Raw genomic sequence first — 22,896 nt, 5'->3', positions numbered from 1 at the left:
TCTCCAATTTATTTCATATGCAGGAAAGAAGCACAAGCTGCTGGGGAGGGAGAAGGCTCTACCTTTGAGGAAAAGTCAGCACCAGAGTACTGCATGTATTTTGCACACACTAGGAGTCAGGTTCAATCGCCAGTTAAAAGGGTCACAAGGTATCAATGTTAGAAAAGAACCTCTGCCTAAGGAAGAGTAATGAAGATACTACATGCACAATAGCAGTTAAAATTGTTATAAATGAAACTGGAAATAATAAAAAGTGCATTAATTAAATCTGCATTGATCTAACAAGCTGCTAAGCCTAAATTTTAACAAACTCTTGTATCTCATCCTCTTTTAAAGCCATCCAAGTTGCGTGACCATCACTGTTTCATGTAGGAGTGAGTTCCACAATTTAATTATGTGATGCGTGAAGAATTATGTTCTTTTGTCTGTCCCAAGTCTTTGAACATTCAGCCTCAGTGGACATCCTTGAGCTCTAGTGGTATGAGAGAGGAAGTAAAGCTTTGCCCACGGTATAAGCTTTTAGTGGGTCTGTTCTGAAGAGAACGTGGTTGAATACCACCCAGAATCTGATGGAGATGATCAGAACCATACTAACAAATATCAGTCACATATTACCCAACGTATCCTCTAAGTCAGGGCTGTCCAAGTTTTTTAGAGGGAGGCTCCATCGATTGAGCAGGATTGAGCAGGGGCATCCCGCAATCGACCTGTTGGACAGCCCTGCTCTAAGTCATACTTGGAGCAAAACCATTGAAATAAGTGGATTTAAGTTACTTCTTGATTGATTTCAATTGATCTAATTTAAGTATGGCTAACATCTAACAATCACCCTATACTGTTATAATATATTAACGAGAGAGGCGTTGAAGATGATGTACAGTGTGGAGACAGAGCGGACCCACTAAAATTAACGAACATGACTAAGTTAGGTCCATTAATTTCAATGGTCTACTCTCAGTTAAAATTTAGTTGAATACCTCCCTATACATGTAAAGCTATATAAGACCTATCAAGGCAGACTTCTAAAAAGGAGGTTCAACAGAAAACCTACCTTGAATCACATGAGAATTGTCTTTCAGGAAGAAGTTATACAGGTATTTTGGAATAAAGGCAGACATACAGGCATAGGCCAGGGCTTTAAAAAAGAAGAGGAGATAATTAGGAAAAGAAAACATTATTACTGTTACAGTAAAATTACACTTTATTTCATAAGCTACATTGTGAATGCGAAAGGCTCCTGTAATTTTAAAAACATTTGCAAAAATTAACAACTACCCATGAAAAAAAGAGGGTTGGGTCTTGCGTAAAGCATGCAGAAGTCACTTTCCCACCCTCCCCTTTCCCCAGAAAACCCCTGAAAATTCTCTTCCAAAGGTAAGACCTCTGCTTGTGTACAGCACCTCCTCTGATTTTCAGAGACCCTCCCCACCTATACCACACTCCCATAACCCACCCCAGTCAGAAGTGAGAAGGCTTACAAAGGGGAGATGCCAGAAGTAGGTGGGCAATCGGTTTCTGCTAGAACATTTCTCTGCATTTTTCCAAGCCAGGGCACCAGCAAGTGTATCAGGGACCTGACAAAGGGGCACCTATATTAACACATATAAAGGTAAAGGGACCCCTGACCATTAGGTCCAGTCGTGGCCGATTCTGGGGTTGCGGCACTCATCTTGCTTTATTGGCCGAGGGAGCCGGCGTACAGCTTCCATGTCATGTGGCCAGCATGACTAAGCCGCTTCTGGCGAACCAGAGCAGCGCACGGAAACACCGTTTACCTTCCTGCCAGAGCGGTACCTATTTATCTGCTTGCACTTTGACATGCTTTCGAACTGCTAGGTTGGCAGGAGCAGGGACCGAGCAACGGGGATTCGAACCGCCAACCTTCTGATCGGCAAGTCCTAGGCTCTGTGGTTTAACCCACAGCGCCACCCGCATCCTCATTAACATACATATAACACATATAATAGCCTTCTTCACGTACATAAAACACCCAACTATGTTCCGTAATGAATTTCGCATCAGATCAACACAGATTGTGGTGGAAGCGATTAGCAATGTTCCCGAGCCGTATGATCTCTGTACAATGCATCTACACAAACATTCTTTTGATGGTGAATGACTGGTTGACAGTATTTCTATGCTGCTTTCTATGTAATGAATACCAAAGCGGCTTAAAAAGAATAAGCAACAATGGCATAACAAAGCATCAGAAGTACAGCAGAAATCAAGTCCATATTCTCATGTTAGCAACAGCAATCCAAGTGGAAAAGTTATGCTAGTATGCAATGAACCAGCTGGTTCTCATGTTGCTGAAATCCCTACATTACCGGTGAACCACGGAAGCCAGGTATGAGGGAGCAGTTGTGACAATATTATATGAGACATCCTGTCTATGTAGTTTCTGGAGTTCAGCGCATCCAGGAACTATTTACAGGATGAGGAGAGATGAGAGATGGGAAATAGCAGACATCTCGTCTGGAGAGAACAACAAACTAAGAGTGGAAAATGCTTACCTTCATTGTTGAAATTCAAGTATAAGAACGGTGCACAAAGGGAGTCAAGACCTACAAGGGACGAAAACAAATGAATGCACCAATGATAATGTGATTTGCCAGATATTACACAGTCCTCAGTTTTACTTCACTCACCCCAACACAGCCATATGCTCTGTATAGAGAATGTGTATATTTTTTCAAGTGTTTCTCACATGCAGCAATATGCATTTGCCTCAAAAAGCATAATGTGTGAAGCAATCCTGAAGTAAAATTTATTTTACTTGTCTGTCCCCCCCCTTCTGTAATGCCCACCAACTGCAGAAAAACTCCAGTTATATTACATTCTATAAATCATTACTTAAAGGTGTAATTGAGATGTTGATCATTACTCTGTTTAGCTACAATTTATACACTATGTGGAAATAATCTAACTGATATTTTAAAGCACAGCATGAAAACAACAGAAGAGTCAACAATTCTTAATTCCATGAAAATTCACAAAACTCGGGTTTGTTTTTTTAAAGCCAACAGATTGAATTACTGCATTTCTTATATCTAAAGCTAAATATATATATATATGTTGCTGTGGTTTATTCTACAGCATAGAAAGAAAACATAAAATATGGTCCTGATTGCTTAAGTAAATTTAAGATTAAAAAAATAATAATTCCTCAGCATAGTAAGTCAGCTGAACTAACCTTGCCAATATACAAGACCGGGATGCGAAACTACCCATGCTTTCAGTACCCGTCTAAATTTTGCGTGACCCTCCGGCGATGACAGCAATTCATCATACTGATGGCAGCGAGGAATGTCAACTTCAATCTACGATATAGGCAAGCACAGAAAAGGAGGGTGAGAGAAGTACTATAACAAAGCTCCAAAGTGGAATGTATGCTCAATTCCGCTCTGGGTTCATAGAGTTCAAAGCAGGCATCTGTTTCCATCTGTTTTAGTCTCCCATACTAGTTCCAGGGTGGATCTGAGAATATGTCCTCCCAAAACTGCTGTTCTTTGCATATCACTGAATGGGAGAATGGAAGAAGTCATGGGAAATAAGGAAAGTTTTGTGCAAAAGCCACCTAAGAGAGCACAAATAGGTCGATTATGCCACAAACCCATAGGGTATCTTGGTGTTGTTGAGGGTAACATATTTCCACTGGCATCCCGAAACTCTTGTCAATAGGGGCCACCTCACACTCAGGCGCATACATGTTCTTGGTCAAATGCACACCAGCACAGAGTCTCCCTCTTCAGCAGAACCATACAGATGAAGGATTATGATAGATTTTATTGTTCTATTACTCTTTTGAAGTACAGTGGTACCTCGGGTTACATACGCTTCAGGTTACATACGCTTCAGGTTACAGACTCCGCTAACCCAGAACTAGTACCTTGGGTTAAGAACTTTGCTTCAGGATGAGAACAGAAATCGTGACCCAGCAGTGCGGCGGCAGCAGGAGGCCCCCATTAGCTACAGTAGTGCTTCAGGTTAAGAACAGTTTCAGGTTAAGAACGGACCTCTGGAACAAATTAAGTACTTAACCCGAGGTACCACTATGCATTATGAATGGTTTTGTGTGCCAGAAAGTTTATTTTATTATCTGTCCAATAATTAAGTTGTACTTGAATGTATTTTCATAATTTCACAGGTGATCATATGAAAAGAAGACTCTTACTTGTCTATCTGTAGGAATTGGAGTGTCCTTGTCAACAGCGTCATACTTTGCTTGAATGTCACCCTAAAACCCATAAGACATCAAAGCGGTAAGAACCTACACGTGCAACTGAACTCATTGCTAGAATTAATGCTACAAATGCGGCACTAACAGAAATGCCAGCAAAACTCATTCATGCAGGGTTCTGATGGGAGTTTTGGCAAGTGGTCCAAATTATTCTCTGGTTCAGATGGAGGGCTCCCCCCGCCCATCACCCAAACCCTTCTCTCGGAACAATGCACAATTCCTTAACTAAAATACAGTAACAAACTCTACAATTTCATGGCCACAGGCTGTTTTCGGACACTTGTGACCCTGTGTGGATGTCAAAACTAGGACAAGCACGCCATATGGGCATGCTTCCCCCATACATATTGCCTGGAACTGGGGCAAAGTATCTTTTGATCCAGAACTTTACCCCACTCCAAACACACAAAGAGACTGAATGCTGAGAAGTGGAGTGGGAGAAAGGAAAGACTACACGTGGATGGGACTGGTGGTGTTGGGGAGAGAATGGGGGGGGGGGAGAGAACGCGTTCTGAATTAAATGATGCAACCATATTGTGAGCTGTTTTGGGCACATTTCTGTGAAAATGCGGTATAAAAACTGGAATAATAATTGCTCTGCCTCTCCCCAAAAACAGGATTCAAGAGTAAGGAAGGGCTATTTCCTCATCAAGTCGTATCTTGCCTATATGTTCATGCCCGCATGCGCACACCACAATCCCACTGAATGGTTTTCCTTTCCCCCTGCTCCTGTATCTCTGTAGGAGTAGGGAAGTTGGGCAAAACATTATTCAGCTATCTCTCAGGGAAACTGCAGTCATTGCACAGTTATTATCAGCAGCCTCTGCAGTTTGCAATTAAGAATCTCTCTCTCTCTCTCTCTCTCTCTCTCTCTCTCTCTCTCTCTCTCTCATTCTTACCTCTACTCCAAGTAAGGCAGCCCACGTTAGACCTCTCATTAGTGGAGGAATGTCGACTCTGGCTTCTTTCCAAATTTGATTTTTTTTGTATGGATAGGCCTGGAGACAACATATCATTTTACAGGACTGGAAATACTTTCAAATTGCATCTTGTATTTCCATACTGTTTGAATCTATATCTTTTATAATAATAATAATATACACACAAAAACATGTACATCCACATACAGATTCTTAAGAAACACACCTGGTGTTGACATCTAAAGAGAAATGAATTAGACATATATCATATCTCACTGCAGGAAGCATTGAGGGCAAAATGAAGATATAAACACAGTATATGAGGGAAATTGTATACAAATTTTGTTAGTGCTACGCACCTTCAGCAGCCTGTCAAAAAGGACAATTCTGTTTAGCTGGTATTCTGTATCCCGCTCTCGGATAATAAGAGGAAGATTAGCAGCAGCAGATAATTCATTATTACTGTTTGAATGGGGTATATTTGACTGGCTGAAAAGATAATAGAGGATGTGGTTGTGATTTCTTTTATTTCTTTTGCCCCAATACACTGAATTAACTATAGAAGAAATTGGGAAAAGCTGAAGCAATTAAGATCATCATCACACACACTCAAAAGTGAAATCAATTCTCTTACTCTCTTATTCTAAATGGAGACAATCTCATAATTTATAAGTCAGAATACTTTTTTTTTTTTGCAATGATCAATAAATAACATGCTAGATAGAAATATATTACTAGCTCTGAACATCATACCTGTCTACTCAGCAGTTTTATTTAAAGCTGGGGGCTAATCTAATGAAAGCAAGGATTTCTGTTCCCACAACAGAACCAAAAATGGATCAATGACTTCTGCTGCTTCACAATCCTGACCAGCGGGAAACATTCCAAAAATCTCAATGATCCAACAGTAAACAAATTGTTTAGAGCACTGACCTCTACTTTAAACTAGTATTTTCCTTCTGATATGCCAGTCTCACAGATCACCAAGAAATAGGCAGAGTGGACAGGAATACCATAGCCCAATGGATGCTACCCTTTTTTGACTCGAGGGCCACGTTCATCATTGGTCAACCCCTTGGGGGCCGCATTCCAGACTCACACATATTCCCACACGAGATGTTAGCCACCCCTAGTCTAAGATCTCAAAGAAAATGGCTTATTCTATGTACTTACTCATCTTCAAGCAATGGATAAAACGCTTCTCCACTGACATCTTTCAGCCTCTGTGGAAGGTAAAAAAAAACACAAAATTACATTCTGCATTTAATGTAAGGAAACAATTGTTGGAAATTTCCATTCCACCTTTAGTTGCTGACATGGAACTGTTGCGTGTCACATGTCTGTTTACATTCCAGCACAGTTTGCTGGGAACTTCCATGGTGTATTGCTTTTGCTTTTGACTCTCTCTCTGAGGAGACGGAAAGAGAGACATGTTTATTTTGTCCTGATTTATGCTTAATAAATCCGTAGCTTGTTAGTATGTTTCCACAAGCCTCATGCCTCTTCTGTTTGAGCAGTATGCTCTGCTGATATAGTGTGCTCAGGCTTTGAAGTCTGAGTCGCTGATTTACGTCGCACCAGAGGTCGGGGGTTCGTCATGGCTGGAAGGGCATGATCCAGCTGGGGGCTAGCCAGCTGGCATCTCGACCACCAAAAAATGCCGACAGCAACAATGACCATTTTGTCAAGTCAGTTATCTATTCCAGCCTTCCCTAACTTGGCGTTGTTCAGATGTTGAGACCTACAACTCCCAACAGCCCAAGCCAGCATGATCAGGGATGATGGATGAAAGCTCAAAAACATTTGGAGGGCACCAGATCTGAGAAGCCTAATCTACTCTGTGTTTATCTTGGACATGATTTCAAAATACTATCTTGCTTGTTTGAGCCTTCAGAAACAATTCTTGCTCATTTAGCCCTCAAAAAAGGGTCAAAAGAAACAAAATTAGCTATTTAAACAGGTGAAGGCATAGTACTAGCTATCCCTTAACCACAACTAAGGCTTGGGCCTGGGCTGTGAGATTGTGAAATCCCTCTAAAAGGATATTAGCCTTATCCTCTATGGATTTGCCTACCAAAGGCTGCAAGTTATTGTATTCAAGTCATGATGAGTATGTTACTTTCAGCTGGCATGCATCTGAATGCCGATTACTAGGAAACAACACACACACACAAACACACACACAAACAGAGAGAGAGAGGAAGAAGAATCCATTTCCTAAGTTCCTTAGGAAGCATGGATGGATGCCAACTGCAAATATAAGCCTGGTTAAGCCTGGTACTTTCAACATATTTAGCTTTGTTTACTAAACACAAGGAAAATAAACATGCTAAATTAGATCACTCGTTCGGGCATCAGAAAATGTTCTGATGCAACCTGAAAAATGTACACTGAAATAAAATATATCAAATTAATAAAACTACTAAGGTGATGGTGGTCTTTTGAAGCTGGCAGGGCTCTGCTGCCTATAGCCCCAAAGATCAGGTGTTAAATTAACTTTAGTCTGGGGTGCAGCGTGATTAAGTTTAATATCACCTTTTGGACTATGTTCTTATACAATTCATGCCCTAGTCAGAAACTGCAGCACAATCTTCTCTTGGGATTTGCAGTGCAGTTTAAAACTCTTTACATCATGCAGCACTGATCCTCTTTTGATTACAGTCTATTCCAGCAGCAGGGCTTGGAGAATTCCAATTGCTAAAGAAAATCGTTCAGCTAATACTGCAAAGTTTGGCTAGGAGATTAGTGAGAGTCAGACCAGATCTTCCCCAAAGAGAAAGTTCTCTGTATTTAGCATATATATCAATTTCTACTGGCATTTCAATGTGAGGAAAAGCTCAGTGAAATAACAAAAGTCTTTTATTTGTTCAGATTTTTATGTGTTGATGAAAAACACAGAATGACTGTTAATACACTAAACGAATGTTTTCATGTTTCCTTTTGTTGTTCATAAAATGACTGCTTTTAATGTTCAAGTTACATATGGATTTATGTAAACACTTCTATCCCACCCTGTTTGTTTAAAAAAAATGCATAAGGGAACTTAAAAATAAAAAGACCAAGAAGTAGAAGACGTTCACAATAAAACTGAACACCACAAAGCTCATCTCTACGAAGTCAAGAGTTCAAAATCATCAGATTGATATCAAATGGCTTTTGGGAGCGAAATTCTTTCAATAAATTGTAAAAAACCATCAAAATGGACCTCCCAGTCAGGGTCTGGAATACCCTATCACGCAGTTTATGCAGATGAATTATGAACATTGTCAAACAGACTAACAAAAAATAGCACACAGATTTAAATATCTTCATGAATCTCCTAATTCTCTCCATACCCCCTCGGCTAGTAATGATTCAGAACCCCGCAAATGTCAAACTTTTGCAGCAATGTTAAGAATACTCCATCTGATTCCTAAACATGGCAAACACATTTTATAAAAACTTAAGACCAAAATAAAGAAAAGTTCTAAGCCTGAGTTCAGTCTTAAACCGCTATGACAAGATGACTAAGTTACTGCATTCCAACAAAAGCAAATGAATAAGTGAATTTGTAATTAAATAATGAAAATTGAATGGGAAAAAGCGAGGAGAAAAATGAGATGTGCTCAAGTATTTTGAAAGCTCTGGGGGTAGCATCCACTAAGTCATAGTCAGAGAAGATGCACTGAAATCAACAGACATGACTAACTTAAGACCAATGGCTCAGTTTGAGACACCCCTTTTCCTGCAACCATTTACATGGTCAGGAAAATATATAAACTGCAAATATTTCAGCACATGGATAGCTCAGCTGGTTAGAGCGTGGTGCTGATAATACCAAGGTTGCAGGTTGCCATGTGGGACAGCTGTATATTCCTGTAATGAAAGGGGGTTGGACTAGATGATCCTCTGGTTCCCTTCCAATTCTACAGTTCTGTGATTCTATTATTCTTACGTTTCTGAGCTGGCAGAGGGAGAGAGTCACAGTTGTGTCGTCGAAAAGGAAGCTTCTATCCCGCCCTTGTCCAAAGCTCTCTCCATCCTCAAACAGAAAACTAGGAAGAAAGGGAAAAAAGTCACAGATCAAAATGATTTGAGAAGATAGATTTTCATAAAGACATCTTTATATAGGTCCTATTTTATATCTAAAGGTATATATTTATATAGGCACTAGAGGGGCTGAATAATGGTGAATAAAATAGTGAATCAAACCCCAAAATTACTACATCTAGTTTACATGAACCCTTGCTGGTTTTTGGGGGGAAAGGGCAATTTCTCCCAACTCCAATCCTTGTCTTGTTTTGAATGGGGATGCTTCTGTTTTATTTCCACTGGCATTTGATATAGATTGCATTTTGCTCGCCTTCAGATTTAGGGAAGCTTGCACCTAAATGAAGTTTATTTGAGCTGAGCTGGGAATTTAAAGCAGAAGTTTAAACAGGAACAGAGCAAATTCTGCAATCTAAAATTGGGATGCAAGTCACTGATGAGCAAGCCTTCATTTAAATGAGTCTTTAAAAACAATGAAATCATGTGCCCAACCCCAGGATTTGGAGACCAGCCATTGAATGGCAGGCAGGAATTGCCAATTCAGTCCCCCCCCCCCAAAAAAATCCCCGCTTCAGGTTCCATATCATCTAGAGCCAACACTGGTTTGGAGACATATTAAAGTATTGTATACATTGACTGGCGGCTCTCCAGGGATTCGCAGAGAACTATTTCCTTGTCCTGCCTGTAGGGCCAGATTGAGACATTTGGAGGCCTAAAACATATATGGCGCCTCCATATATATTCAATTCAAAATAAAAACTGTAAAATAACATTTTATTTTTTGAAACAAAACACAACCTGCAACAAGATGGAAACTAATGTTTATTTCCGTACACTTCCATTTTATTTATATTTGGAAAAGTTTCCTCCTGCATTTTCTAATTGCAAAACCTTTCATCAAAGCCTCAAAACTAATCTTACATAACAGAGCTATTTCTACACTTGGTAGAGATAAGGCATGCAGCCTGGCTTGTTGCAACAGCACAGCTTTCCTGTTGGGGTTTTGAATACACTTTGACTGAAAAAATGAACGCTCAGCTGAGCAATTTGTGACCATTCATGTTAAAAAACTGACTGAAAAATTTATGTGGTGCCCCCCCTTTCCTTGATGCCCTAAGCATGTGCTTATTTTGCTTAATGGTTAATCCAACCCTGTCCACCTGGAGATACTAGGAATTGAACACTGGGATTTTGTGCAGGCAAAGTGTGGCTCTGCTTTCAAGCTATGGTTCTAAATGATTGCATGGTGCTTGACACCGCAACTGTTTTTCAGACTCTGGACTTCTATTTTCCCCTTTAAAGCCACTTTCACTTCACTGTATCGTTTAACTTTTTTACTTCATGCTTCCATTCCTAAAATCCGGGGGTTTTTTTGTTTCTTACATGGGAAGAGTGCAGATGGGTGGTTTCGAATGAATGATTTCCTTGTTGACAAGCTCTTTCTCCAAGTCTCCTCCAGCCAAGCACCAGAGATAATAAACTTCTTCTATCGACCTTTCTGCTAGGTAATCAGAGTTTTCCTCTATTAACAGAAGCCAACAAAGACAGCGTTATAAACTTTCCAGCAACTCTTTCAGTCCTCCTTCCCCCAGCACTGAAAACACTGTTGCTGTCGTTGCTAGAAACAGAGTAATAGGTCTGAGGAGCAATTCTTCAGACCATGTTATTAGAGATAAACGATCTTCCCTTTGGAAGTGCTAGATGGAAAATCCCTGGGAAAACAAAAGCAGCTGGACAAACTATGGAGTCGCTTGGGCAGGCAGTGACAGAATATTTCCATCTTTATCTGATAGCAGAAATGATATACACCAGGGAAACATTTATTAAATGCTTCGTTACTTAAAAAAAGGCTTCTCTCCTCTGGTTTAATGGGATGCAGTGACAGTAAATAACAGAACGCTTAATGTTCACTGAGTTCCTCCGAAATTTGTGTGTGTTTCAATTTAACAACAATCTCTGACTGAAAGATAGCTGGGCAGAACAATCCTATTGGGGCAAACAGAGGGAGAATTTGGAGCAACAGAACTGCCAGATCCAAAGTCCTGCTCAAGCTGAATGGCTACAGCAGAAAGGGAAGGAACACTCTTGGAGGGGAAAATAAGCACGCTAGCTCCACAGCTTGGATATTTCACCTCCAGTACGTTTCCAAGCACAATTCAAAGTGTTGGTGCTAACCTTTAAAGCCCTAAACAGCCTCAGCCCATGATACCCAAAGGAGCGTCTCCACCCCCATCGTTCAGCCCGGACACTGAGATCCAGCGCCGAGGGCCTTCTGGTGGTTCCCTCACTGTGAGACATGAGGTTACAGGGAACCAGACAGAGGGCCTTCTTGGTAGTGGCACCTGCTCTGTGGAAAGCCCTCCCATCAGATGTCAAGGAAATAAACAACTATCGGACTTTTAGAAGACATCTGAAGGTAGCACTGTTTAGGAAAGTTTTTAAAGTTTGATGTTTTATCGTGTTTTTATATTCTGTTGGAAGCCTCCCAGAGTGGCTGGGGAGACCCAGCCAGATGGGTGTGGTATAAACATTATTATTATTATTATTATTATTATTATTACTCCACTGTTGCGGGGCATGTCTGAGGAGTGGAAGGATTTGGGATCACGTGGACCAGAGAAGACAAAAGATCAGTGCAAAGAAGCTTGGAAATACCAGAAATCAAAAGGGAAAGCAGATTTAAGCCAAAAACAAAAAACCCCTACCCAGATAGCTTTGCACACTTCTTCACTTTAAGACTACATAGTATTATGAACCAAAGAAATTCTTTTTCTGGATGTCATCTCCCTTCATACACTAAAAGGCTTCTCCTGTCTATGTGAGGCTCCTGATTTAGTGAAAGTCCCTCCCTGGCACGGGGAAGACAACCTTAGCTGATTTCTCTCCTTCCCAAATTGTTCCTGGGGGTCCACCCCAACCCTCCAGAAGAGTGTGGGAAGTGCTTCTGGGGGATGTAAAGGGAAAATCAGCAAATGTTTCCTCCTCCCCTTCTGCTGACAGGGATGCTCCCGTTGGAAGAAATGATATCTGGATCTAACCCATTTTTTTTATTTATTGGAGAATCCTGCAATTGAAGACTGCTGGACAGAGAGCTTTGAACAGGGTGGCTTTGAACAAATTGCTAATTTGTGATCTGACTTGCCTCACAGGATTGTTGTAGAATTAAATTGGGGGTCATCTAACGCATGTTGTTGAAGGAAACCCAAGATTTTGATACAATTCTCCAAATTCACCTACCACTTTGCAAGATATATTCCGCCACCAAACCAATGGTGCCTAAAGACATACTGTACATGCTCACAATATTTCTCAACAACCAGAAAACATTCACACAGAAATACACATTATGTCGACAGCTTGCAAACTGAAAATTTGCCTATGACGACAAATTATATATTAGATCATGATTAATCCTAGACTTTAAATCTGTTACCTCATTTTTACCTTTAAACAGCTGGCTAATATCCTCAGGAAGAGTTAAGTTAGCACATCTTAAAGTGGGTGAGAAAAGGCTGGAAGGTTTGTGGAAGGCTGGGTATAAAGATGAGATTTCACTAAACACAGGGTCATTCAGTAACCTGTCAGGAGTAAGTCTAAGGAAAAAGAAAAAGGAAGGAGGAAGGGGAATCAAATCTCTTTTGGAAATCAGCTGTTTCGAAAACACACTCTTGAAAATCCAAATGTAAAATTAGATGTGATACAATGTGCATTTTTTGCTTTATTTAAGAACTTGTGCAGCTTTCCTACTGTGTTTCCTTATTACTATTACTATTATTATTATTAATTAATTAAATTTGCATACCACCCTATCTGTAGGTTCTCAGGGCAGTTCACAACATAAAATTACAATATAAAAAATCCACAAAATACATAAAACAAATAATTAAAACCATTAACAATGCTAACGTATGCAAACTAATACTAACACACTTAACAATTGAAACAACAATTTTAAACATTCCCTTCAAAAACATTGATCTTACCCATGGGTAGGCAAACTAAGGGCCAGGAGCTGGATCCGGCCCAATCGCCTTCTAAATCCAGCCCGCGGACAGTCCAGGAATCAGCGTGTTTTTACATGAGTAGAATGTGTCCTTTTATTTAAAATGCACCTCTGGGTTATTTGCGGGGCATAGGAATTTGATCATATATTTTTTTCAAAATATAGTCTGGCCTCCCACAAGGTCTGAGGGACAGTGGACCGGCCCCTTGCTGAAAAAGTTTGCTGACCCCTGCTCTTACCACGAAGAGGCTGGCCCATGACCTCATTCCACCCCTGAAGTGCTGCCCCCCCCTCAAGGGACAAACCCTTTGGTGTCTCCCTTTGGACGGTGGCCCCGCCCCCAAGCGCTGGCCCAGAAGCTGGGGCAGCAGGTGTTACCAATGCTGCCTGCCTTCATAGGGTCCTCGTCCCTAAGCTACTCTCAGCAGCTGAAAGTCCAGGCAGATGGAAGTCCCCAGGCAGCAGCTGCAGGCAGGTCCAGGCACCTCAGTGCGTTCAGTGAGGCCTAATCCATGGATGCATTATTTCTTTTGTTTTTCTCCCAATTAGCAGTTTAATGTCTCCATTGTATTCTTTTCTTTTTTTGTAGCTAGGCTATAAAAATAATTACCAACCACAATGTTTTGCAACTGTGTTACCTTTAAAAATACAGCCAGCCCTCAAGCTATAATCAGTTGCTTGTTTGTGCATTTAACTACTTAGGTGAAGTTATGCCCCACAACAGCAATTTCCATGAACATGAATTTCTGTTTCAGCGCCTCCAATTTACTGGAGTCGCTCCTGAGATACTGAATGTCTTTCCTCCTAGCATACAACATTGCTTATGCGATCACTCTTATGAGCTGTGAAATAGGGCTAATCGTAGCATGTGAAGTGGCCCGTGAATTAAGTTTATGTCTAAAACGCTTGGAAGAAAAACAATTAAGCATACCGTAAATTGCTACAGCAAATTGTATTTTAAATTCTCCATAACTTTCTTACCTCCTCATCCAGTTTACGCCAAACACACACAAGCTTCTGCCTGCTGTTTTTTACCTACTTGTAGAGCTACACCTTTTAACGCCTGATGGGCACATGCCTTGGGTATGATTATCGACAAGAGCACTGAACATTTATTTAAGCAAATAGGGGAAGGGAACGTGATCAAATCTAAACCCTGCATTCTTACCCTACCCCTGGAACAGATGCCTGGTGCTGTCACTGATAGTTTGCAGACCACACATTCTATCTCTAGAAACTCATCTACAGTGGTGCCTCAGGTTACATACACTTCAGGTTACATACGCTTCAGGTTACAGACTCTGCTAACCCAGAAATAGTGCTTCAGGTTAAGAACTTTGCTTCAGGATGAGAACAGAAATCGTGCTCCGGCAGTTCGGCGGCAGCAGGAGGCCCCATTAGCTAAAGTGGTCTTCAGGTTAAGAACAGTTTCAGGTTAAGAACGGACCTCCGGAACGAAGTAAGTACTTAACCCGAGGTACCACTGTATAAGGTGTGACTGAAAAAACAAGAACAAGTATATTCATAAAGTTTGCAAACAAATGTTTTCACAGAGCTATGGCTTTTGGGAATCCATGATTGGCTGCAGATGACTTGGTGGCAAATATGGATTTGCAGAATTTGTGAAATAATTGATTCATAGATGTGGCTGTGCCAACATTAACCAGGCACTGTCATCTCTACACAAACATAAACAGGACTGGAGTCTTTGTTAATAGACACAAACTGCAAAATTAGCAAGAAGACGTAAAAATAGACCGGCATATATGGCTCTCATTTTTAGGTAAGTAGGAGCAGATGGCTGCAGTATGGCAGTTGCATTTCCCTTATTTTAAGCATCATTATTCACTGTACTTTAAAAGCGCACTCACCGCTTAGAAGGGTGGAATGTAAGGCACTTCTTCAGTAGCGTTAAAGTATTTTCAGGAAGTTCCTGGTTGAGAAACATATAGATATCGTTGTTGAAGCAAGCGTATGCCCTTCAGTGCAGCATTTAAACAGGCATGCATTTCAGTTCAAAATGAAGCAATCAGGAGTTTGATTTTCTTGAATTCTAAGAGCCAAGGGTTCAACCTATATCTTCTGGGTTGGATATAATTTGTGGATAAACCGATTTTCATCATATACTGATTTTGACAAGAGAGAAGGACTTTCATTTATCGGACACACATTAATGATGAACATACATTAGCTTTGCAGATATCAACCTGAGTATTTAGACTCAGCAATCACTTTGAAATCAATAGTCCCACTATAAAGGTAAAGGTAAAGGGACCCCTGACCATTAGGTCCAGTCATGACTGACTCTGGGGTTGCGGCACTCATCTCGCTTTATTGGCCGAGGGAGCCAGCATGATTAAGCCGCTTCTGGCAAACCAGAGCAGTGCACGGAAATGCCGTTTACCTTCCCGCCGGAGTGGTACCTATTTATTTACTATTTATCTACTTGCACTTTGACGTGCTTTCGAACTGCTAGGTTGGCAGGAGCAGGGACCGAGCAACGGGACCTCACCCCATTGTGGGGATTTGAACCGCCAACCTTCTGATCAGCAAGTCCTAGGCTCTGTGGTTTAACCCACAGCGCCACCCGCGTCCCCAGTCCCACTATACTTTTTTTTTTTTTTTTTTTTGCTGAACTCTGACCAAATAGTAGATTTGTAGCAGTAGGGGCAGCCAACAAGGTCCCTTCCAGGTGTTTTTGGACTCCAACTCCAACTAAACACTGGCCATGCATGTTGGGGGCTGATGGGAGTTGAACTCTTAACAGCATCTAATTTGCTATCACTTCACTATAGTGTGCCAGTTCAACAAATAAAATCAACAACACTAAGAGTGGGATTTGTGTATGGTTCACATATGCCTGATCAGGTTTATTGTAAAACTTGTATAATTATTATTTTGAAGTTGGATAATCTCAGGTAAATATCAAGCTTATCAAGTAAGATGAGCTTTCAATAACACACACACACACACACACACACACACACAAAATATTAAAACATGAAAGACTGCCAGAGCAAGAGAAATGAATTTTAGAACAAAAAAACATTTCAAGGGAAGAAATCCAATAATGTGACAAACAGAAAAGTTGTAATTTAAGCAAGAGGGAGTGCTGGATATATTCGAACCTTAATGATGTCAAGACAACCATGTTCTTCAGCTAGGACTGTTATGATATCATCCACGCATCCTGTAAGTAAGAAGAGGAGGGGGAACAAATGTTGGCAATGCAACACTATTCAAAGATACCGTATTTTTCGCCCTATAGGATGCACTTTTTCCCCTCCAAAAATGAAGGGGAAATGTGTGTGTGTCCTATGGGGCGAATGCAGGCTTTCGCTGAAGCCTGGAGAGTGAGAGGGGTCAGCGCGCACCTACCCCTCTTGTTCTCCAGGCTTCAGGAAGCTATCTGCAAGCCGTGGGAGCCAGGCGCGAAGTCGCACAGCTCTCCCAAGGCTTGCGGAGAACTGCCTGCATCCTGAAGCCTGGGGCGCGCTGAGCAAGCCGTGGGAGAGCTGCGTGACTTCGGGCAGATATCCACAAGCCTGGGGAGACCGGCGCGTCTTCCTGCCGGGCTCCCTAGGCTTGCAGATATCAGTCTGTTCTAGGGGCTGGGGTCGGGGGAAGCTCGGGCTTCCCCCGCCCCAGCCCCGCACCTGGGGGAGAATAATTTTTTTTCTTTATTTCCCCCCCCCCAAAAAAAACTAGGTGCGCCCTATGGGCTGGTGCGCCCTATGGGGCGAAAAATACGGTAAACCATAAATATATTTCACCTCCTTAGGGCAGGAGTGGGCAACCTGTGGCCCTTGCAGGACTCCAACTCCCATCAGATCCAGCCAGCATGGCCGATGGTCAAGGATGATGGGACATGCAGTCCAGCAACATCTAGAGGGCCACTGATTGATTGCCTATCACTGATTTAGGGGCTCAACACCAAACCATAAACTCCTGAAACAGGAAACCAGACTGTTGCAGACACAAAAACAGACACCTACCCACCAATAACAATATTTTCTCCTTATACATTTGTAACAATTAAGCTCTGTTAACATACAACATGCCATGTATGTAAGAGAAAGGTCCGTGCACCTACCGTATTTTTCGCCCTATAGGACGCACTTTCCCCCCTCCAAAAATGAAGGGGAAATGTATGGGGCGAATGCAGGCTTTCGCTGAAGCCTGGAGAGTGAGAGGCGTCGGAAGCTATCCGCAAGCCTTGGGAGGCCGGCAGGAGTTCCCGCCGGGCTCGCAAGGCTTGCGGATAGCAGCCTGTTCTGGGGGCTGGGGTTGGGGGAAGCTCGGGCTTCCCCCGTCCCGTGGCGGGGGGGGGGGAATATGTATTTTTAATTTATTTCCCCCCCCAAAAATGAGGTGCACTCTATAGGGCGAAAAATACGGTAAATCCTGTAATAAATTTACTCTATCAAACAACACTGTGAAGTTTTGTAATCAATGTAAATATGCACTGATTAACACGAGAGAAGATTACATAAGGGCACTACCGACAAACTCAGTTTTATTCCGTTAGAAGTGCCCCAGCTACAGCTTTCCAGACAACAGCTGGATTTTCTGGACCAGTTCAGCATTGGGGATTGGCATGGCCAGACATCTGCCATGGCCTAGACATCAGAACAGCCCCAAGAAGCAGGGAAGAGGTGGGTCAAAGGTGGTCAGGCCCTATTCCGTTTCAAACCAATCACTGCGTGAAGGACTGGTCAACCTTGGCAACTATTGTCCACTGTGCCTTGCATTCCCTGCACAAGACTAGAAGAGAAGTTGTCAACTACTTGGCACACTGTAGCAAGGGCAGGAACAGAACCTGGTTGCAATCACACAGGTACAGGCCGCACTATTTTTTGTCTCTTGCTGATTATCTGTAAAAGTTATCCTGCAGAGGCAAGCATTATGTTGGGACTTGTGCCTGTTTGGAGCAGCAATGATCCCTTCCTTGATCTTTACAAATGGTGCAATAAAGGAAGTCAAGATCACCATGATAAGCAGCAGCTCATACTTTTGCCGTATTGTTAAATTCTCTTCAACAGTAACTATCCCCTTCTCGATGGTAGTGCTGTTCTGTTTAACTTTCCAATGCACTGAACGCATTTACATCCCCAAACTCAGTATCACGACTTCTGGGCTCATCTGAGATTTTATGAAGTCTTTGTGCCCCACAGCTGTTTTCACATTACTCACCAAGATTAAGTATAAGTTTTAGTCTTTCGGCTATATCCAAACTCTGGAACAGCTTTCTGCCCTAAAGGCAACAGTAAGGTATGTGGTTAAAGGAAGGTCATTATGAAAAGCTCATGACAAAACACACAGCCATTATATGCTCTTGAAGTTTGCATTAAAAGAAATATATGTGGTGATAATGTTTTTGTTCTACATAATCATGTTTGCTGACTTAGGCTGCAATCCTAGCCCTACTGCCTACCTACCACTGAATTCAACAGGACTTTTAAAGGAGGAAACAGGGTTGGGGGTCACAGATGTAAGTAACTGATGGATACCCATTAGAAACTGTTATGCTAAATTTTGAAGATCATCAATTAACATTTGATTATATTATTCAAATAAAAGATGTGGTAAAATAATCAATGATGCAGGGATATAATTATATAATATAAATTATAATATAAATTATAGAATATAAATCATCATAATATAGGGTTTTTGTTGTTTTTGTATGGTTGTTCTTCAGTAACCACGTTAATTACTACAGTTGTTGCATTTTGAGTAGTGAAAAAGAAAATCAGCTCTGGCTTCATGAGAAGCACTGCCCTAAGGTAAAAAGGTGGTTAATTTTACAAAGGTCATAGGTCATTGTTTCTTTTATCTGAAGGAAACTGTCAACAAAATATGCAGACTTTTATCCTTGCAACAAATTATGCTCTAAATTTTATCAGATGAATGAAAGTTGCGTGCCACAATGCTTTTAAACTGTTAGACATTGCTTAAACCTAGAGAAATCTAGATCAAGTCACAGATCCAACATAACCCTTATTTTTCCAATAACGGTATGTCAAGAGCATATTATTTTCCTATAAAGCCTCAACATTTGGCAGAACCAAATGGTGCAATCTGAAGGAGAAGTTTACAAAATCACGGCCCAAGTGTCTAAATATAAATAGATAAATTTCAGAATTTATGCAAATTTTTCTAAAAATGCCACATGCTGTTTCATTCCCTTTCAAGTAAGCAGTAAAATAAATTAAGCCCCTCAGTAAAATAACCGGGGTTAGGAACCTGTAGCCCACCAGACACTGCTGGACTACAACTCCCATCATTCCTGACCATTGACTATTATAGCTGAAACTGATGGTTGTTGGAGTCCAGCTGCATCTGGAGGACCACGTTAGCCCTCCCTGATATAACATCTCTATTTACAAGATTATTGAGGTAAAGGTGAAATCAATTTTTCCTATGAATAATATATTTCTGGTAAGATGACGTTCATACTGTTCTTGCTGTTTTGAATTTGTTTCAATATTTTTAATCCTCACCTTTCTCTTAAAAACAAGGTCACTCAACAAAAAATAAACATATACGGAATATGTTTTGCACAGCAGCAACCTGACAACCCAAATACATAGAATAATGTCAGATACATACCACACAAAGCTCAAATAATATAACACCAAGGGACCACACGTCTGATTTAGGGCCCGAAGGGAGATGCTTTTCACTTTGCATATGATCACTATTTTTGATAATTCCCTGTGCAATTACCTCCGGTGCCAGGTATGATGGATACCTATAAGCAATGGTACAATAATAAAAGCAAAAGCATATTTCAAAGGCATGCAGGACAAATCCATTGAATTTTCATAATGGACACCTGTCTCATTAAACTGCATGTCATCTTTTATAGCTTAAAAAACCCTTGACACGGTAGAAATAAAAGGTGTCAGCCTAACCTACTTCACAGGATTGTTGTGAGGATAAAAGACAGGGGTGAAAATAACCTTAAGCTCTTTGAGCGGAAAGTGGTATAGAAATTTAATGAATGAATAAATGAATAGCCTGCTTTCAAATCCTGGTTTAACAGCATTGTAATTATCTGCAGTGTAAATGCTGATTGTTCTCCTGCTGCTTCACTGGGAACATCAGGGGTAAATGTGCGAGGGTGATTTGAGTGTACAGTCGCTTGTCAATTACATGAGCTCTAGATGAGCCCTTAGAACGCTGCTAAGATGAGATTCTCCTAATTCTAACCAGAATACTGTCTGGTAACCAAAGTCAAGTTTTACATTTCTCATGGCAACCAGGCTTAGAATAATAGAATCAAGCATTATTCTTTGTCAGGTGTGAGGAGATATTCTTTAAAAAAAAAAAAAAAAAGGTTCACACATAGCGTACGATTCCTAGAATGTCACAATGTAAAACTTACCCTATAGGAAAATCAACATCGGCACCATAAGCTGTCATGTAGTAAAGGCCGAATTTAGCCAGTTTAGCATGACCCTATTAAAAAGAGGAAGAAATGTACTGATTATCAACCTAATGAGGCTTTCTACCTTGCAGGAAGCTTTGTGTTTGAAAATGCATTGACATTCATGTTTGAATTCACAATTTCCATGGCCAAAAATCTGATGGTGAGAAACTACCAGATACGATTACTCTGTCTGCATGTAGCCCTAGGCCAAATCATGACTTAGCATGGAAGGGCAAAGAGGTTCCCAGACCAAAGATTACGGCTGCAAGCTCCTTTCCTACCTGGACCTAATAATAATAATAATAATAATAATTTATTATTTATACCCCGCCCATCTGGCTGAGTTTCCCCAGCTACTCTGGGCGGCTCCCAATCAGTATTAAAAACAATACAGCATTACATATTAAAAACATCCCTGAACAGGGCTGCCTTAAGATGTCTTCTGAACGTCAGGTAATTCTTTATCTCTTTGACATCTGATGGGAGGGCGTTCCACAGGGCGGGCGCCACTACCGAGAAGGCCCTCTGTCTGGTTCCCTGTAGCCTCACTTCTCGCAATGAGGGAACCGCCAGAAGGCCCTCGGCGCTGGATCTCAGTGTCCGGGCTGAACGATGGGGGTGGAGACGCTCCTTCAGGTATACAGGACCGAGGCCGTTTAGGGCTTTAAAGGTCAGCACCAACACTTTGAATCGTGCTCGGAAACGTACTGGGAGCCAATGCAGATCTCTCAGAACCGGTGTTATGTGGTCCCGGCGGCCACTCCCAGTCACCAGTCTAGCCTGGGGGAACCTCTTTCAGCCCTAGGCCTGCATTGCCTTGTGGGCAACCAGGGAAGGGCAGTCAGTGCATGCCAAGAAGGGCCAGACGCAAAAGTGGGTGAACAATACATATGACTCTTACCTTTGTTCAGGAGACTACAATCACCCAAACTCTATTGGTCTGACAAATACAGATTATACCTGTTAGCATTTCACTCCTCTGTTGCTGGATGTGTTACAATCACATGTCTGTGTTTACTTTCTAGGCTTGGAAAGCCTGAGAACGGAAGCTAGCCTTATCTCTTCTGCTCTGTTGTGTTTTTGTACTTTTTACTTTCTGTTCTCTCTTGGAGCTGAAGTAAGAGAATCCCATGATCACTTTGTCCTGTATATGTTGTTGTTTAGTCGTTTAGTCGTGTCCGACTCTTCATGACCCCATGGACCAGAGCACACCAGGCACTCCTGTCTTCCACTGCCTCCCGCAGTTTGGTCAAACTCATGCTGGTAGCTTCGAGAACACTGTCCAACCATCTTGCCCTCTTCTCCTTGTGCCCTCCATCTTTCCCAACATCTTTCTCCCTTTTCCAGGGAGTCTTCTCTTCTCATGAGGTGGCCAAAGTACTGGAGCCTGAGCTTCAGGATCTGTCCTTCCATTGAGCACTCAGGGCTGATTTCCTTCAGAATAGATCGGTTTGATCTTCTTGCAGTCCATGGGACTCTCAAGAGTCTCCTCCAGCACCATAATTAAAAAGCATCAATTCTGTATATACTGCTTCATAAAAGTATATAGTCCTGTATATACTGCTTAATAAAAGCTTAGAATGAGCACACCAATATCCACTTTATTTCCGCTAAGCTCTGCTGAGTGTGTGTGCACATAGGCATCTGCTATGTGTTACTGGAGCGTACCAGGACTGATGAATTATGGGCGTCCCGTAGCTGCGCAACTTCAGGATGACACCCGGAGAGGTTTGTCTCATCTCAGGGGCTGCATGGACCCCCTGGCATATTCCTACAATACCTAGTAGCCTACTAGGTATAGTCATGCAAAGATTGGGGATGGGGTTACACACACACACACACACACACACACACACTTCTCTCCATGCAGGCAAGTAGAAAGCATTTTCATGGTTTAAGGACACATTTACCAAGGAAAACCACTTGAGGAGGATTTAGAGCATGGCTGGTGTGGGAGCATGCATTTGAAGAGTCCCAAAGGTCAAAAAGAGAAGTCTAGAGGACCATATTTGGTCCCTGGGGATAATATTCCCCATCCATGCTTAGCGTTGCATTCAAACCCGGGCTTATGGTGTGTCTCGGTCCAGATAAGTGGCCCTCAGCTCCTGGACCCAATGTTCCCCACTGCTGGCTGAGCATTATATCCAAACCCACAGGCAAACCACAAAATCAAGTTAGGATGTAGCACTAAGACAGACCATGGCTTAGCTCTGCATAGTGCAGAACCATAGTGCACCTGCAATCTTCGGTCCAGGAACCAGCACGTTTC

General features: G+C 41.7%; 1 protein-coding gene across 1 annotated transcript in view; it reads right to left on the bottom strand.

The window, feature by feature from the left end:
• The window catches only part of TBCK (TBC1 domain containing kinase), an 82,364-nt gene that overhangs the window by 34,876 nt on the left and 24,592 nt on the right, over nt 1-22,896 (bottom strand). The window contains exons 4-18 of the mRNA XM_081876755.1: nt 20,583-20,656; nt 19,805-19,946; nt 18,386-18,446; nt 16,321-16,382; nt 15,064-15,125; nt 12,634-12,782; nt 10,573-10,711; nt 9,095-9,194; nt 6,334-6,383; nt 5,520-5,649; nt 5,140-5,238; nt 4,175-4,237; nt 3,194-3,320; nt 2,514-2,564; nt 1,052-1,135 (exon numbers count right to left, since the gene is read on the bottom strand). Of these exons, the coding sequence (XP_081732881.1) occupies nt 1,052-1,135; nt 2,514-2,564; nt 3,194-3,320; nt 4,175-4,237; nt 5,140-5,238; nt 5,520-5,649; nt 6,334-6,383; nt 9,095-9,194; nt 10,573-10,711; nt 12,634-12,782; nt 15,064-15,125; nt 16,321-16,382; nt 18,386-18,446; nt 19,805-19,946; nt 20,583-20,656 (1,393 nt within the window). The remainder of the gene's footprint in view (nt 1-1,051; nt 1,136-2,513; nt 2,565-3,193; nt 3,321-4,174; nt 4,238-5,139; nt 5,239-5,519; nt 5,650-6,333; nt 6,384-9,094; nt 9,195-10,572; nt 10,712-12,633; nt 12,783-15,063; nt 15,126-16,320; nt 16,383-18,385; nt 18,447-19,804; nt 19,947-20,582; nt 20,657-22,896) is intronic.

The sequence above is a fragment of the Podarcis erhardii genome (assembly GCF_964252035.2).
Source record: "Podarcis erhardii genome assembly, chromosome: 9".
NCBI classification, from domain to species: Eukaryota; Metazoa; Chordata; class Lepidosauria; order Squamata; family Lacertidae; genus Podarcis; species Podarcis erhardii.
The sequence above is the reverse complement of the archived record's forward strand: the minus strand, read 5'-3'. Positions and strand labels throughout refer to the sequence as shown.